Here is an 18,678-nt window from a genome sequence, read left to right as displayed (position 1 = left end):
TGACCTAATTAAAAGAAAAAAACAACACACAACTAAAAGGCTAGTCAGAGTAGACAGAGATATACAAAAATAAGTGGAGTTGTACTGGTGGCATAAATTGCTCATTAACTCGACTTCCCACCCCGCCAGTGGACTGGAAAGGAAGCAGAAAGATACAGAGAGCGACACTTATATAGCTAGGTGGAGACATAGCTAGAAAGACAAACTAACGTGTCACAATTTTAATGACTGAAAAAAATATTATCAAAAATGCAGCACGTTTAAAATCCAGTCTGCGTAGAAAGAAGATAAAGCACCAGAAAGAACTCAAGATCACACCAATAATATCACAGGAAAACGGCACCCATTTCAGCCATGGCAAAAGAAGCTTTCACCGGTGGTTTGGGGAGTTTTTAAGGATGATCTACCTTATAGGCAACTCGAGCAGGGCATTTCTTTCCCAGGCCTAGAGGTGGGGACATGTGTCTCAGCATCTCATACATGTCAGTGTAACTGATGCGCCCGCTTGGAATTGAAGGCGGGGGGAAAGAGAGGGGGGTGGCAAAAGCAGGAGGACACAGAAATCAAACCGGAACCAAAATAAAAACGGGGAGCAACACAAAGGGTGAAACGAAACCAGGGAGAGGGAAATGCAGGGGCGGAGCAGGGGAGAAAGCAGACAAGAAAAACAGATATCCGGTTAATCAGATTTCTCAGGAAAGAGAAAAATAAACAAAACAAACAGGAGGGTAAACTGCAGGATTTCTCCGCTTCCGTCCCTTTGGTTGAACCCCCGGTGTCTTCTCCTTATCGCAGAGAAATCCCAGGTTAAACGCTGACACACTAATCCCTGCGGCAGCAGTACGGAATGATTGATATCTACGTCAATGGATGTGGAAAGGGATTGGGGTGGGTAGGGATTTTGTGGGGGATGGAGGGGAGTTTGTTTTTTTTGTTTGCTTGTTTTTCAAATCAAAAAATGGTTGTATTCACCATGCCAGGGAGAGCTGGTAGGCAGAGTTATGGGACAGACACAGATGTGACATATACAATGCTTCTCTTTTCCTTTTGTGAATAAGAAGTTTTGCTTCCAATTTAGGTTAAAGGCTAAAAGAGAAAGAAGAAGAAGAAGAATCCTGTTTTGTTTTTTCTCACATGGGTAGACTACGATTGCTCGGACTCCCAGAAAAAGCTGAATCTCTGCAGCACCCTATCCAACGAAGCCAGACTCCTCCAACAACTCAGATTCGGATCTGACCAGGGCAGCCACATAGCTCCCAGCCAACCTTCGATCTGCGAGTGGGGACTGGGCAGAGGAGGTGGCCATTCCATTGTCTAACCGACTGGTTTCATTAAAAGGGTACGTTGACCAGCCTGCGAGTTTGGGAGCAGTGGAAAAAGCTAAGAACTACCAGGGCTCAACAGAAGCCTGGCAATTCTGTCTCCATTGTTGATGAGTTTTGTTACAGCCAGAGTCCACGACAAATTAAATCCTCCATTGGGAAGAAGGGGCGGCAGAGCTGAAAAGCCATCCCTTCCTGGCTTGCTACCCCTACTGGTGCTGCCGTTGACTTTGGACACAACTGGAGTGTCTGGTTTTATCTTCCCAGCTGGCTGCGTGTTAATAATACTTTGTAATTCCACAGTGCCTTTCATCCAAGGATACCAAAGCATATTAAAAAGCATTATTAATTAATATTAACCCTCCTGTGAAGCAGGGAAAGTATCATCTCCATTGTATAGATGATGAGACTGTGGCACAAAGAGGTTAAATGAACTAGCATAGCTCATACAGCAAGTCAGTTGTAGACTCAGGAATAGAGCCCAAGTACCCTGAGTCCAAATGCTCTAGGGTGCTCACTAGACCACAGTCCCAGGTACTACACAGATGGCTGATAGATGGGGGGCTGGTCTACACTGGGGCGGGGGAATTGATCTAAGATACGCAACTTCAGCTACGAGAATAACGTAGCTGAAGTCGACGTATCTTAGATCAATTTACCTTGAGTTCTCACTGTGCAGGATCGATGGCCGCGGCTCCCCCGTCGACTCCACTTCTGCCTCTAGCTCTGGTGGAGTTCCAGAGTCGACGGGGAGCTCGTTCGGGGATTGATTTATCGTGTCTAAACGAGACGCGATAAATCGATCCCCGATAGATCGATTACTACCCGCCGATTCGGTGGGTAGTCTGGATGTACCCGGGGAAAAGGAAGGAAGAGAGAAACAACTGACAAAAGCAAAAGGATAAGTGTCTATGCCTAGCCATTATCTCAACGCAGAAATACAGCCCTGGGGTTTTTATTCCCACCTGAAAAAAGTATATTTCTGATAGATTTTTAAACCTCATTGATCATATGCATTGAACATGGAATGTACATTTTAGAGAACTATCCACAGTGCTCCAATATCTCTTTCTTGAGTGGTAACAGATAATTTAGACCCCATCATTTTGTGTGTATAGTTGGGATTATTTTTTCCAATGTGCATTACTTTGCACTTATCAACACTGAATTTCATCGGCCATTTTGTTGCCCAGTCACCCAGTTTAGTGAGACCCCTTTGTAACTCTTTGCACTAAGCTTTGGACTTTGCATCATCTGCAAATTTTGCCATCTCACTGTTCACCCCTTTTCCAGATCATTTATGCATGGGTTGAACAGCACAGGTCCCAGTAGAGATCTTTGGAGGGCTCCACTATATACCTCTGTCCATTGTGAAAAATGACCATTTATTCCTACCCTATGGTCTGGTCTATACTACAAACCTAGACTGGTATAACTACGTTGCTCAGGAGTCTGAAAAATCCACCCCCCCGAGCAACATAGTTATACTGACCTAACCCCGCCATGTAGACAGTGCTGTGTCGGTGGGAGAGCTTCTCCCTGTGACATAGCTACCGCCTCTCATGGAGCTGGATTGACTATGCTGACGGGAGAGCTCTCCCCTGTCGGTGTAGACCATCTTCATTAAAGCGCTGCAGCAGCACCAATGCAGCATTTTAAGTGTAAACTTGCCCTTTGTTTCCTATCTTTTAACCAGTTACTGATCCATGAGAAGACCTTCCCTCTGACCCCAGGACTGCTTACTTTGCTTAAGAGCCTTTGGTGAGGGACCATGTCAAAGGCTTTCTGAAAGTCCAAGTACACTATATTGATTGCATCATCTTTGTCCACACGCTTGTTGTCCCCCACAAAGAATTATAATAGATTGGTGAAGCATGATTTCCCTTTACAAAAGCCGTGTTGACTCTTCCCAAACATACTGTGTTCCATCTATGTGTCTGATAATTTTGTTCTTTAGTGCAGTTTCAACCAGTTTGCCTGGTACTGAAGTTAAGATTACTGGCCTTTAATTGCCAGGATCGCCTCTGGAGCCTTTTTTAAAAATTGACATTACATTAGCTATCCTCCAGTTATCTGGTAGAGAGGCTGATTTAACAATAGGTTACATATCGCAGTTAGTAGTTCTCCAATTTCATATCTGAGTTCCTTCAGAACTCTTGGGTGAATCCCATCTGGTGCTAGTTACATATTGATGTTTAGTTTATCAATTTGTTCAGAAATCTCCTCTACTGACACCTTAATCTGGGACAGTTCCTCAGATTTGTCACCTAAAAAGAATAGCTCAGGTGTGGGGATCTCCTCCACATCCACTGCAGTGAAGGCCAATGCAAAGAATTCATTTAGCTTCTCGGCAACGCTTTGTCTTCCTTGAGTGCTCCTTTAGCACCTCGATCAGCCAGTGGCCCCACTGACTGTTTTGCAGGCTTCTTGATTCTGATGTACTTAAAAAAAATTTGCTGTTATCTTTTGTATTTTTAACTATTTATTCTTCAGATATTTTCTCGGGCCTGCCTGACTACACTTTTACACTTGACATGCCAGACTTGATGCTCTTTTCTATTTTCCTCAGTAGGATCTGACTTCCAACTTTTAAAGGATGTCTTTTTGCCTTTAACCATTTTGCCTTTTTTATTCTATTGTTTAGCCATGACGGTATCTTTTCGGTCCTCTCACTGTTTTTATATTTATTTATTTGTTGGGGGGGCGGGTACATATTTAGTTTGAACCTCTGTTATGAATCAAGAATTGCCTCTCCCCAGGAGAAGCTGTTCCACATGTCTAGAAATGTTATTTCTGCATATCCTCCTGAGGTGACATGTACCCAGTCAATATGAGGGTAGTTGAAATCCCCCATTATTATTGCGTTATCTGTCTTTGTTGCTTCTATAATCTCTCTGAGCATTTCATAATCACCATCACCATCCTGGTCAGGTGCTCAATCCTATACTACTACTGTCCTACTCCTATTGTTCAAGCATAGAATTTCTATCCAAAGAGATTCTATGGTACAGTTTGAGTCATTTAAGGCTTGGTCTACACTAAACCCCCAAATCGAAGTAAGGTACGCAACTTCAGCTACGTGAATAACGTAGCTGAAGTCGACGTACCTTACTTCGAACTTACCGCGGTCCATACCCGGCAGGCAGGCTCCCCCGTCGACTCCGCGTACTCCTCGCGGCGAGCGGGATTACCGGAGTCGACGGGGAGCACTTCTGAGTTCGATTTATCGCGTCCAGACAAGACGCAATAAATCGAACCCAGAAGTTCGATTGCCTGCCGCCGAACCAGCGCGGTAAGTATAGACAAGCCCTAAGATTTTTACTTTATTTGACTCTATGGTTTCTTTCACAGACAGAGCCACTCCACCACCAGTGCAACCTGCTCTGTCATATATATATATATATATATATATATATATTGTACTCTGGTATTACCATTTCCAACGGATTGTCCTCATTCCACCAAGTTTTCACAACACCTACTATAACAGTATCCTCATTTAATGCCAGGCACTCCAGTTTACCCATCTTAGTACTCAAGACTGCTAGCGTTTGTATGTAAGCATTTGTACATTTTATCAACATTCAGTTGCTTCCCTCCATATGTTATATTTAAATGGCATTCTTTTACATTTGACTGTTCCTTAGTAGGCCCTACCTTTATCTTTACCAACGTCTTTCCTATCACCTTTCCTAGACCATAGAGTTCACCCTTTAATAAATTCATCCCTAACGGAGATCTCCACTGGAACCATGTGCTCCTCTGCATCTGTCAGCTTTCCTTCAGCTCTTAATTTAAAAAATAGTCTAAAACCTTTTTGAATATTAAATGCTAGCCGTCTGGGTCTATTTTGGTTTAGGTGGAGCTCATCCTTTCTGTGTAGGCTCCTCTTTTCCTCAAAAGGTTCTTCAGTCCTTAATAAACCTAAGCTAAAACCCTCCTCCCTCTACACCATCATCTCATCCAAGCACGATAGTACGATAGTCCATTACACTGTCATCTGAGGATCTCAAAGAGATCTGTGTTGTTCCTAACGGCAGTCTCAGGCTACTGCTATTACACTGCGGCAGAGAAAGACTGTTCAGTCCCTCATCCTTTCCTAAGCCTATGTAGGCATTCCCACCCTGCTACATCATTAACTGGGCCATTGATCTAATGTCCTTTCAACTCAGGAAAGAGCAGGGATCAGAGGTTAGTCACTAAACTGAAAGTGCAACATCAGCTAAAAATCCAAAATAAAATGTCCCCATATTACTAGATTTCCTCCTCAGTGTCCTGCAGAAAGATTATTATGCTGTTTCTCTCTCTCATATATATAGAGTGTTGCCCCTTGCTCACCCCTTCCCATCTAGACCATGAGGGATGGAAGCTTTTGAGTTCACTGTCTCATAAGGCTGCCTTTCTCCAGCCAGCTGGGATGTAGGAGTAGATGGGGAATTGATGCATCAAGGGATAAGGGGGCAGTCAATCATTCCTTTTCAGGCAACGGGTTAGTCACGTTCCAGTTTCTTTTCAGTATCGTTTGCATTTGCAGTTTGGATAAAAAGAAAAAAAAAAAAAAGAAAACCAAAGAAGGAAATGCTGGACAGACTCTCTGAAATTCCAAACCTTGTATGCCACCCTAGGAGGGCACTTCTTTCCTAAGCCAAGGGGTGGAGCAATAACACGTAACACATTGTACATATCCTTATAATGAATCCGGCAACTGGAAAGAAAAACATCACAAGTTATAACAGCACAGGCAAGGAGGGAGGCCTTGTTCCCAAAGATCACTCCCCTACAGAACACAGCAAATGGCAGAGGGTGGCGGAGGAAAACATTCTAGAAGCAAGGTTAATTTGACAGCGATTGGGTTTTCTGGGAGGTAGACACCTTAATTCAGATCTAGAGAGGGAGAACTTCTAGTTGCTCTACAAAAACCACAGCATAAAGTAGCACGGATGTTTTAATTACTGTCCAAACTACAATGCAATAGAAAAGATCTTCTAACCACCGCATTTAATTATGGGAGTTACTAATGTTATAGTTCTTTAATGTGTCTGAAATATAAGAACATAGAAGATTAACAGTCAGCTCAGTAGTTTGCTATCGTAATAGCCTTATGAGACTGATTAGGACTGAGAAAATTCAGATCCCATTAGTAACAACTGAAATCAGAAATCGCAAAGTTGTTTTTATGGTTTAATTCTATTATTTAAAAAAAAATGTTTTCAGTTAATCTAGCAGCTGGATTAAGAAACGTCATGGATTACTTTTATTTCTAATTATAATTAGCCAAATCATCTAAATAAATAGCAGCACCAAACTTCAAGGGAAGCTGCAAAGGAAAGCAAACTGGTATTCCCCCCCCCCCCACACACACACACACTTTTTTTTAAGCTTCTTTATGATACATAAAAAAGGCCTTAGAGATTTCCCCCCCCCCCCCAATATTTTCATGTGGTTTTGTTTTTTGTATTAGAAATTCCAGGCTGGTTTACTCATAGTTTTTGCACAGGTATAATTGTATCGGTTTAGAAAACTACACAGTTCAATTGGTGTAACCCACTACTATGAATACAGTTAAATTGATATTAAACTGTGGCGTATTGATATTATAGTGCAGGGGTCGGCAACCTTTCAGAAGTGGTGTGCCAAGTCTCCATTTATTCACTCTAATTGAAGGTTTCGCGTGCCGGTCATACATTTTAATGTTTTTTAGAAGGTCTCTCTCTATAAGTCTATATATTATATAACTAAACTAGTGTTGTATTGTAAAATAAACAAGGTTTTCAAAATGTTTAAGAAGCTTCATTTAAAATGAAATTAAAATGTTGATCTTACGCCACCGGCCCGCTCAGCCTGCTGCTGGTCTCGGGTTCTGTTCACCTAGGCCGGCAGCGGGCGGAGCGAGGCCTGCGGCCGGGACACCGGCTGGCAAGGGTCCGGCAGCCAGAACCCCAGACCAGCAGCGGGCTGTGTGGGGCTGGTGGCCAGGACCCCAGACCGGCAGTGGAGTGAGCCGCTCAGGGGTTCCATCCGCCGGCACCTGCCAGCCGGGATCCTGGCTGCCGGATCCACTCAGCCCGCTGCAAGTCTGGGGTCCCGGCCCTCCCCACATACAGTGGGTACCTACCTTCTCCCTGGTTCTGGCCATTCTCTTCCTCTCTCTGCACTGAGCTGAGAGAGACAGTTCACTGAGCACAGGGCTGGGGGTGAAGGGTCGGGCCAGGAGCTAAAATGAGGGAGGGGGCTCAGGGTTGGGGCAGGAGGTTTGGGTGTGGGGCACTTACCTGGGCAGCTCCCATTTGATGCTAGGGGTGCAGATGGGAATGTGGGGGGGGGGTTGCAGGAGCTCCCGTTTGGTGCTCCGGGTGAGGGTGGGGATGTGGCGGGTGCATGGGGTGTGGGGGGGCTGGGGATGTGGGGTGGTGCAGGTGTCAGGGCAGAGGGGGGGCTGGGGATGTGTGGGGGTGCCAGAGTCAGGGCTAGGGTTGTGGGGGTGGGATGAAGGAGTCAAGCAGAGGGCTGGGTGTGTATGAGGGCGGTACAGGGCTCAGGGCAGGGGTCTGGGGTGTGTGCGGGGCTCAGGGCAGAGGGCAGGGTGTGTGTGTGTGGGGGGGGTCAGGGCTCAGGGGAGAGGGCTGGGTGACTGCCCCCCTAAGAACTCCCAACCCCCCAGCTCCTTGTCCCCTGACCACCCCCTCCAGAGACCACCCCACCCTAACTGCCCCCCCAGGACCCTCCTTGCTCCCTGTCCCCTGCCTGCCCTGACCCCTATCCACCCTCCACCCCTGACAGACCCCAGGACTCCCATGCCCCATCCAACCCCCCCTGCTTCCTGACTGCCCCCTCCAGAGACCCCCCCATCCAACCCACCAAGTCCCCTGACTGCCCCCACGCCCACCCCTTATCCAACCCCCCCGACCCCAGACCCCTTACCATGAGGCTCCACGTGGAGACTGATAAGCTGCCGGGTGAGCGGGGAGCGTCTTTCCCTCCCCGCGGAGCCAAACACTGCCCTGTGGGAGCGCGCAGCCCCTACCCTCAGAGCGCTGCGCGCGCGGCGGCAGAGCTCCAGGGGAGGAGAGAAGGCGCGGCAGGGGCCGGCAGGCTCCAGCGTGCCATTAAAAATCGGCTCGCGTGCCGTCTTTGGCACGTGTGCCATAAGTTGCCGACCCCTTTTATAGTGGCATTTTCCTTTGGTGAATTTACTGAAATTTCTAAATCAATATTGTTACGTCAGTGCAAAAACTGTGCATAGACAAGCCCCGAAATATATCTACCCTGGGAGAGACTGTGGATGACTGGATTAGCTAGTGTGTTTTTGACATGACAAATGCCACTGTAGTGAACCATGATTAGTTGACAGTAGAACTGATTCTTATTTAGGCAATTGAAATCTCTTTGGTTTTTGTTTGCCATTGTTAACACCTATTTGTCTCAGACACTTGTGAGAGAAGCTCTTCTTGTTAGGGATTCCACAACCCTGCTCCTTCAATTAAGAGCTGAAAACACTTAGGGCACGTCTTCACTACCCGCCGGATCGGCGGGTAGCAATCGATCTACTGGGGATCGACTTATCGCGTCTAGTGAAGACGCGATAAAATCAATCCCCGATGGCTCTGCCGTCGACTCCGGAAATCCACCGCGGCAAGAGGCAGAAGCGGAGTCGATGGCGGCGGTCGACTCGCCGCCGTCCTCACAGCCAGGTATGTCGTATTCACGTAGCCGAAGTTATTCACGTAGCTGAAGTTGCGTGTCTTAGGTCGACCCCCACCCCCCCGTAGTGTAGACCTAGCCTTACAGTACACACTTCGAGTCAGCCAAGAAGGACTCTGACAAAAGAGGAAAGACAAGGCTTGACGTTCCTAATATTTCCAAGGGGGAAAAACACAAGACTCTTCAAAAGAAAAATACAGCACCTTTCAGGCCTTCTTTATACATCTTAAAGAAAAAAAAAAGCCATACATCCAATTTTATTTTATTTTGCAGGTCATCTTGAAGTTCAGTGCTATTATTTTTAAAAATAACTAAAAGTGGCTGATAATTAATGTGAGATTGCCATTTGTCAGTATCAGTTTACATGTGATAGATTTTCCCCAGAACCAGATTAGTAGGGTTCATAGCTCTCTCTCTCTCTCTCTGATGTATGGTGTTTCTACCATCCTTTAATCCATCAGCATTACCATATTTACCTTCTATTTAGCAAAAAACTTTTTTAAAACAATAGTAACATTTTCTCTGCTTTTACCTTTTTCTCAACATTTTGATTATTTCCCCCCAAGAAAGTTTAAAGACATAATAACCAGGAGAACGATGGTGACACTGAAGATAATATTTTAAAGACATAAAATATTAAAATAAATATATAACTATTACCCTATACATAATAATATTTGCACTTTGCACTCACACTTCGCCTTTCATCTAGGAGTCTCAAATAGCTTACAAAGGTGGATAAGGCATTATTCTCTTCATTTTATTGATGGGCAAACTGAGGCATACAGAGGTTAAGTGGCTTGACAAAGGTCACAAAGTAAGTCATCGATAAAAGTAGGAATAATAATCTAGTTTGCCTCAATCTAGATCACACTGTCGTATAATCCCCTTACATGCAAATTATTATAATTATCTATTATTCCCCATGACATGTAAACACCTGCATTATGAAGAAAAGGTCTTATCTCAGAAAGTGTATATCACTGATATTTTAGCCTCAAACCTGCAAACACTTAAGAATATGCTTAGTTGATGTATGGGACTTCAATGGAACTACCTGCATGTGTAAAATTCTGCCAAGGCCTGTTTTTGAAGGCTCAAGACCTAAGATATCAAAAGTCCTGATTCCCCTTTGATTTACACAGTTGCACTTTGGGAGTAACTCCATCGAAGTCAATGGAGTCACACCAGTGGAAAACTAGAGTAAATCAGAGACAAACTCCCTGATCTTCATCCGTGACATAGTACAGTCTCCATTCATTACTTTTTAAAATAAGTGTCATTTAAAACCATTTTAATCATTCACTTCAGAATCAGAAGAGTGAGGAAATCATGCAGAAAACACCCTCCTTATGACCCCCAGGGTCTGAGCATCTGAATCTTAGGAAAAGTGCATTGGGGTTTTTTCTTGTACACAGGTAATTTCTCTCATTGGTGCTCATGGGAGTTGAAGTTATTTGTTAAGGGAGAATGGACATTCCCAAATTTTCAGCCTCACGGAGTTTCCCATCAGTGGTAAGAAAGTGGACAGGATTTGCAAATGAAAAATAACCCCCAATTGCTGATCAGCTATTATATAAGGACTGGTCTGTATTAGAAACTTGCACTAACTAAAATCTAGTTATACTGGTTCAAATCCCTAATGTGGATGCACTTGAGATGGTATAAATTATGTTTAAACAGATTTACCCACTGTACTAAAGCTACTACATTAAACCAAATTAGTTTAAGTTTGATTTAAACCGGCTTAAGTGCATTCTTATTAGGGGTTTAAGTTCATGTCTATAAACATTTCCCCTACATCTTCAGCTCTGCTTGTGGGGGGAACAAAAACAGGACGAAAAGCATTAAGGGGTTGGAAGCAGCTTGTGTGTTGCAGATGTACAAGTCTGAAGCCTTTTCACAAGAGAGCTGTATTGTGTGGGAAACACATTGCCCAGTGACTTAGTGCGGAGGATGGGGGATAAGAATTGGGTGGTAGTTTGTAAAAAAAAAATTGTCTCCAATATACAATTTCCAATGGTTCTGACTGCACCTCAGAGCATCTAAAACCTTCAGGTTTATGGAGCTCTCTTTGCCCTTTTAAAGCCTTCTGTAGAGGCTAAATGTCCTGCTTTGTCAGAAAGGTGGCACGTCACCGAATGCTTTTCTCCCCTACATTTGTTGCAATGTTTTCAAGCAAACTTTGCTCCGGACCTGGTAACAAGGCAACCTTGTGGGAGCCAACCTCCACTTCATCTCTACGCTAAAACTCTTCCAGCCTGACCTCCTGGTCTGTGGTAACACTCTCTTGCTCCTCTTATTGCAGTGTTTCCTGCCACGAGGGACCCAGCCAGTTGTGTGTAGGTTCCTCCACTACTGTATTTGGATTAAAAAACAAAACATCCAAGGCAGATTTAATTGAAAACCTCACTTTCTGGCTGGGAGAAAAAAACCCTTTCCCTTAACAAGCCTGTATACCAAGGATGTTTTATTGGAGATTCACTGGGAATTGAAAGGCTCAGAGAAGTTAGGTTTATTGGTTTTTCTTCTCTTTATTGCTTTACACGTCTCAGCTTTCAACCTCTTGCCCAAAAAACAACGTATTCTTAAAAAGATCAAAGATTTCATCTGTGAATTGCTGCCATTCAGTGGATGTTTCCAGGATCAAAACACAATTTCTGATGCTTCTTCTCTATTTAAGTTGTATGTTTTAAGCAAACCAATGCTCTATTAACAAATATTCAGTCCTTCCCCCACTGCCTTGCAACCTGTCTTGTCCCGTACACCTGTTCAGAGTGGATGTAAAATGCTACCGGGCGTGAGTGGAGGATTATGATTTGGTAGCATTTTACACACAAGTTGCACAGCTGAAAGTGATGACTCGATGTGCAAAGTAGTGGCAAATCAGGGCCACACTCTTTAGGGAGGAATGGCACCTTGAAAACGTGAAAAGAAAGCTTCACTGGTTTCCCATGACCTCAAAACAAATACATGCTCCTGTATTTTATTATTTTAAATGATTAAGGCAATTCTTGTCTATTAACAAATGCTGCATAATCTTTGTGTATCTAGACTGGGTTTGGGAGAACTTAATTTCAAGTGTTAACTAACACGCTTAAGATGGCGAGAGATTCTACTTTCTTTCCCCTTCACATTGGGAAATGAAAACCAAAGGTGTTCTGTTGTGTTTCCAGAAATAATAAATGCCTTTTCTGCATGACCATGGAGCTAGGATCAGGCACTCTGTTTGCATCGGACCCATTCGTTTTCTGGCACTGTTAAGGGTTTGAGTTTTCTTTCTTTTCTGGTTCCCATGTCAGCTAAAAGGAAATTCCCCTGTAATTACATCAGATTTGTTAATCTCAAGTGCAGAGTGAATCTGGGTTGCAATGTTCACCTCTCCACCTCTTTTCAGCTCTGGATTTTGTTTTCCTTGTGGACTTGTAGTCACGTTAAAACAGTATATGGACTATGTCTCTATATATATTGTCGATATAAATATATGCTGTGTACATACCAGGCAGCTGGGTCGTATTCAGCCCAGACCCGAATGAACTCATCCAGGTGATGGGGTCCTAGGATGGAAGAGTCTCGTGTCAGGTACTCAAAGTTGTCCATGATTACAGCCACAAACAGGTTCAACATCTGCATAAGGATGTTGGGGTGGGGGAGGAAAGAAACACACTTGCCTTTTACCTCGTGGATTCGATGTAAGATGTGTAACTGAAGAAGGTGGAAGAATGAAGCTGCAAGTTGAGAATACACGTATTTGCTTAGTGGGAGGTGTGGTTTCTCCACATCCCTATGTTTGTCTTGAAGTCCCCCAATTTTTAATCTTGGTTGCACCCTCATCCTCATTGGACGTGGCACTGCAGCCACTATTCACCCTTCAGGCCAGCAAGAACTGGAGAAATCCTCCTTTGGGGCCTGTAATCATAGCTCCCCATTCATTAATAATAGCATGTTAACAGGAGACCTGCCCAACCCGACTCCACAGGCTAAATGCACTTTCCTTTTCCCGGAGAGTCAGTCACTGCAGGAGCAGAGCAGGGTGCAGGCACGTGGAGAGGCAAGGGAGAAGAGGAAGCACCCCGCCCATCCTTGCAACTAACAGGATCTGCAACCCTTCCACCAATGCCCAGCAGCATGTTCCCCTCCACTCCATACAACCCCACCCTAGAGCATCCATCTCTGCCTTAGCATCCCCAGACAACAGCTCCTGCCCCTCCACCAAAGTCTCCCCAGTACCAGCAGCTCTCCACTCAGAAGGTCGGTCCCCATCCAATAGCACCCACCTTCCTCTCCAGAATCCACAAACCCACCCCCATCAACCACCTACATCAGACACCCCCCCACCCCAAAATTGCCATGTTTTCTTGCCAGGATGCCAAAGAGACATAGGATGTGACTGCAAAGGATTGTGGGATTGGAACCATCGCCACTGATTGTTTTGGGGGGTTCTGGGTAGAGAACCTTTGAGAACTCCTGGTTTAGAAGTCTGCTGTGAGTGTCAAGAAATAAGATTAGGATATGCTGGCTTAGTTTTTTCTTCCTGGCCGCAGAGCCAGGATCAGGAACTCCATTTGGCCCATTCTTTTTGGCAGCATTAAGGTTGTTTTAGGATGATCAGTGGCCCATATAAAAAGAGCTGCTGGTCTAAGTCCATTTCCCAGGCATGCGCATCACAAAGCCCAACACCGCAAAGGGCACTAATCTGTCATGGGGTAATGGCTCTTCAGGAGAATTAGGGCCTACTTGACTCTTGAAAACCTTGTGGGCTACACCTGGCAGCAATCAGGTGCTCCAGGTGATGCCCCTTCTGCTAATGAGCAAGGGAGCAGCTTTAGCTAGAAAGAGGCTGCTAGAACAGAATAAAGGGCACATTGATGAGAAGGAAGGGGGAGAGAAAAGGTTCTCTCTCTAGAGAAGCTATGCAGCTGGCGCAGGCTGGAAGGAGCCCACAGAGGGTAGAACAGGTCTGTGTGGGAGCAGGCCCTGAATGAGGGCTTGGAGTTGACAGTGAGAATGCCAAGAGAACTGTCCGAGTCTGGAGAAGGGAAGCAGTGGCAGAGCTCCTGTTATTAGGCTCTGGGACGAGAATGGGCATAGGCCTCCGTCCCACAGAGCCCTGTGTGTGGAAACTGGCTAAGTGGAAGGGAGTAAGAAGGAGCGTGATGTGGCAGAAGAAACCCGTTGGGAGCAGAGTAGACTCCTGTGGGGGAAAGCCCTGAGCTAGGGCCTACAACGGTGTGACCCTAAGAACTCCTGTAACCACACCCTACACACTATTTTAATAATCTTTGTACCTTATGAGGTAGCACTGAACAAAGTAATTGCTCACTGGTCAATGATGTCAGGATGAAATGTATGTAGCAACATTACAGGTCAAGTTCTGAATTCCCTTTGTATGACGATACTGACCCATATTCAAGACCAGACAGCCTGGCTTGGGTAAAAGGGTTAAACAGGTTTGTCCTAAACAAAGGAACATGAGTTCCCTTAATTTACACATATGCAATAAACAGGCCCATAAAGCTAAGAAGGGGAGGAGATTGCAAGAAACAGAACAATTTGCATTTTCGCAAACAGCATGGAGCGTCCTTCACCACCAGACTTCGTGTCCCTTCCTCACAAATTGAATAAACTTTACTTTGGGGGATGACCTTCAGAAGAATCCATTTCAGACGTTCACTAGACTATAAAAGAAAGAGGCAAGGAACCCACGTTCTCCTAAGAAGATAAAGGAACCAGCATTTTGGGCTTCCAGAAAAGATCTTGACCTGTGTGTGTGTGTAGGTTCAGCTGTCCTGCTGGAAGACTGGGTGAGAAAAGCCATCGTGAACCCACACTTTATGTTGCCAGGTTGAGTTTTAGTTACTAGAAAGCATGTTTCACTTTTGTTTTCTTGTAACCATTTCTAACTTTTTCTCTTATACTTGAAATCACTTAAAATCCCATCTTCTAAGTTGTAAATAATAAACTTGTTTTACTTTTAATCTAAACCAGCAGTGCTGTGTTAGAACTAAAGTGCTTGTTAACTCCAGTTAGAGTGATAAGATGTTGGGGTTTCTCTCTTTAAAGGGTCAAACAGACCTTATTGTTCCTCTGAATATTGCAGGAGAGGACTGGACATTGCAGAGCACATGGGTTTGGGAACATTTGGGACTGGGAGTGTGTTGGGGTCACCCTGCTAGTAGTAACCAATGCTGGGGAAAGCCAGGGTGGAGTTGTAGGCAGGCTGCTGGGGTCAGAGTTGCTGATCCAGGGATGTGTAGGGCATAGACACTCAGGGTGTCATCTGCATGCAGCAGAGAACTGAGGCACCCAAGGGTACATGGCAGGTGATGGCAAACCCCCTCACTGGTCTGGATTGCACCCCAGAATGTGACAAATGGATAGAAGGCAGGTCAGGCTCCCATGGGAGCAGGGCGACCCCAGAGATAAAGTGCCAGAGTCCCTGGGGGAATCCTGCTGGAGAAGTAGTAGCTACTAGTTTGGCCCGAGAGAGGCCAAAGAATTATTACACTGGATTTGTTTGGACTTTATGACTTGGCCAGAGGGCTGAGCCACAGAAGGCCCAGACAGAGGCAGATGGCCAGTAGGAGGTGCTGGGAACAATGTCCCCTTGCAGCTTCGCACCCTGACGCAAGGGGACACCACAGTTGGTGAGCACACTACCTTACGCTCCCTTTATGACCCCCTCCACAGAGAGTCAAGGACTGAATGGGCCATGGAGAGTAAAGTTCCTTCTCATCGCCTAAAGACAGTCCCTGCCTGGCAGGACTGAAGCACGCTGGGGAACACTGGGACACTGCTTCCCATTCTACTTGCTGCAGTGGATAAAGAGAGGAGTTTGTTCTTCAGGGCTGCTAATCCAGCACCTTTCGCCAGTGTGAAATTCAATACGTGTGTATTATTGTAACAGGAAACATCTCTCTCCGTTACTGAGGCAGTTATGCAGCATGATACAATCCCGGGCATAACTGGTACAAGGTGACTCACTCTCTCTGGAGAAACATTGTTTCCTTATTCATAATGCAGGCAGAAAGTGCTCCAATCAACTAACCCATCATTCGGACGTATGCAGCTCCTCTCCTGAGAACATTTCCCAGTGCTGCTCAGATCAGAGCAACTCAAGACACAACAGCTCAGATGAACGGGTTTTGAACCTGGAGGTCCTCTGTTAGGATCTCAGAGATGAGACTCCTCAAAGGGACCCCAGGGATGAGAAGGATAGCATGCAAAAGGCCTCTGCATCCAATGGCAAGATCTTAATACACAGGTTGGCAAATGTTCCTGAGAGATAAGGGTCCAACCCAACTTCTATGAAAGTCTATGGAAAACCTCACATGGACTTCAGCAGGAGTTGAATCGGGCTCAGAAGGTAGGCTAGGAAGGTCACAAAAGACAGATAAGGTCTTGTTAGTTTCTCTCACCCAAAAGGTGGAGGTGATGCCCCTGTGCCAGATAAAGACCTGAGAAGCACAAGGCAGCTTTCTATATTTCTGCTCTCTATTCCCGGCGCTGATATGCTGATGTGGGTGCTGCTTCGTGGCATGACATCTGCGCACCAGGAAATAGTGCAGCGGAGCAGTTTGCCAGCTCTCTGCTTGTGATCAACAAAATTAAACAGAATTTAGCTGTATCCAGCTCAGCAGCATCTGCAAGTCATTAAAATGAAACCAGGCAATTAAGTCTGGGGTTTGAGTTTGTGCTGTTTAAAAGAACCCTGCATCCTTCCGTACTCACAAGGAAGAGGGGGTGGATCTTTGGTTGGGGGATCGTGTACAGGATGTGCTATTGCTGTTACTCATGACCCACTAATAAAGACATCCCCAATCCCTAACTTACTGCCACAGTAATATACTATATGAATGTCAATTAATCACTCTTTAGACCTTTCTTCCAATTTACATGGTATTACTAACCCCATTTTACAGGCAAGGAAACTGAGGCACAGAAAAGTGAATTGACTTGATTACCTGGTAAAGTGGAGAACAGAATCCAGGTATCCTTATTCTCAGTCCCATGCTCCAATCTACTAGAATTCTTTCAGGGTGTCAACAAGCATGTGGACAAGAGTGATCCAGTCGATAAGTGTACCTGGACTTTTAGAAAGCCTTTGACAAGGTCCCACCACAAATGTTCTTAAGAAAAGTACAGTCATGGGATAAGAGGGAAGGTCCTCTTATGGATTAGTAACTAATTAAAAGATAGGAAACCAAGAGTAGGAATAAATGGTCAATTTTCACAGTGGAGAGAGGCAAATAGTAGGGTCCTCAAGGATCTTGTACTGGGACCTGTGCTGTTCAACATGTTAATAAATGATCTGGAAAAGGGGATGAACAATGAGTTGGCAATATTTGCAGATGACACAGAATTACTCAAGATAATTAAGTCCAAAGCTGAATGTGAAGAGTTACTCATCAAACTGGGTGACTGGGCAACAATATGGCAGATGAAATTCAATGCTGATAAGTGCAAAGTAATGGAAAAAATAATCCCAACTATACACAAAAATGATGGAGTCTAAATTATCTGTTACCACTCAAGAAAGAGATATTGGAGTCATAGTGGATAGTTCTCTGAAAACAGTGGCAGTCAAAAATGCAAACAGAATGCTAGGAACCATTAGGAAAGGGATAGATAATAAAACAGAAATGCCACTATATAATGCCGTACTATGTCCACACCTTAATGCCACTATATAAATCCGTACTATGTCCACACCTTGAATATTGCATGCCACTCTGGTTGCCCCAGCTCAAAAAAGATATATTGGAATTGGAAAAGGTGCGGAGAAGGGCAACGAAAGTAATTAGAGGTATGGAACAGTTTCCATATGAGGACAGATTAAAACGACTGGGACTAGAACCCTGCAAATCCGCGGATATCTGCATCTGCGGATGTGGATATCCGCAGACCATTTTTGCAGATTGTGGATCAGATGCTGTGACGAACTGGGACTGTTCTGACTGTGATCTTTGAATGCTGACAGGGGAGTGTGGCTAGGATAGTCTGCATTGGGGGATGGGAGACTGACCGAAGGAGAATACCTGAGCATGTAACATGAGAACCCAGGAAGGGGTTAGAGGCCAGGTGACACCTTAGCCCCGGGATACTGAACAAAGGCTGTGGGAGGGGTCGCTGAAGGCAGAGTTTCGGGAGCTGGCTAGGGACATAGCTGGGAGGCAGACGGGGCTCTGACCTCCCAGGGGGGCTAGGGTGCCCGGGGACCCCAAGATGGACCTAACTGAGGGGGTCCTGTTGTCTGTGCCTGCAAGACCTGTCTTGGACTGTATTCCTGTCATCTAAATAAACCTTCTGCTTTACTGGCTGGCTGAGAGTCATGGTGGATCGCAGGAAGCCGGGGGTGCAGGGCCCTGAGTCCCCCAATACTCCGTGACAACTGGTGGCAGCGGCGGGATCTACTGCACCCCGTGGACGGCGCTTCCTGCAGTAAGTGACTGGGGAGCAGTAAAATGAAGGGGGATTGACGGGGACCAGGCATGCTGAAGAGTCAGAGAGAGACTGTTATCACCCCTGGGAGTGTGTGACCAGCGAGAAGGACTTTTGCAGTAACAGGGTCCCCCGGGGGGATCGCAGCGAGTGGTCCCAGGGGCGGAGGAGTCTGCAGCTCGATCCTGGCAGAGAGGTGGTGACCTGGAGAAGG

The 18,678-nt window shown here is 45.4% G+C and overlaps 1 protein-coding gene across 1 annotated transcript in view; it reads right to left on the bottom strand.

Moving 5' to 3' along the window:
* CACNA1B (calcium voltage-gated channel subunit alpha1 B) overlaps positions 1-18,678 on the bottom strand; it is a 509,994-nt gene that overhangs the window by 43,730 nt on the left and 447,586 nt on the right. The window contains exons 38-39 of the mRNA XM_065571905.1: positions 12,523-12,650; positions 408-504 (exon numbers count right to left, since the gene is read on the bottom strand). Coding sequence (XP_065427977.1) covers positions 408-504; positions 12,523-12,650 — 225 coding nt within the window. The remainder of the gene's footprint in view (positions 1-407; positions 505-12,522; positions 12,651-18,678) is intronic.

This window comes from Chrysemys picta, chromosome 18, assembly GCF_011386835.1.
Source record: "Chrysemys picta bellii isolate R12L10 chromosome 18, ASM1138683v2, whole genome shotgun sequence".
NCBI lineage: Eukaryota > Metazoa > Chordata > Testudines > Emydidae > Chrysemys > Chrysemys picta.
Note: the sequence above shows the minus strand (reverse complement) of the source record. Positions and strands in the feature narration are given on the sequence as shown.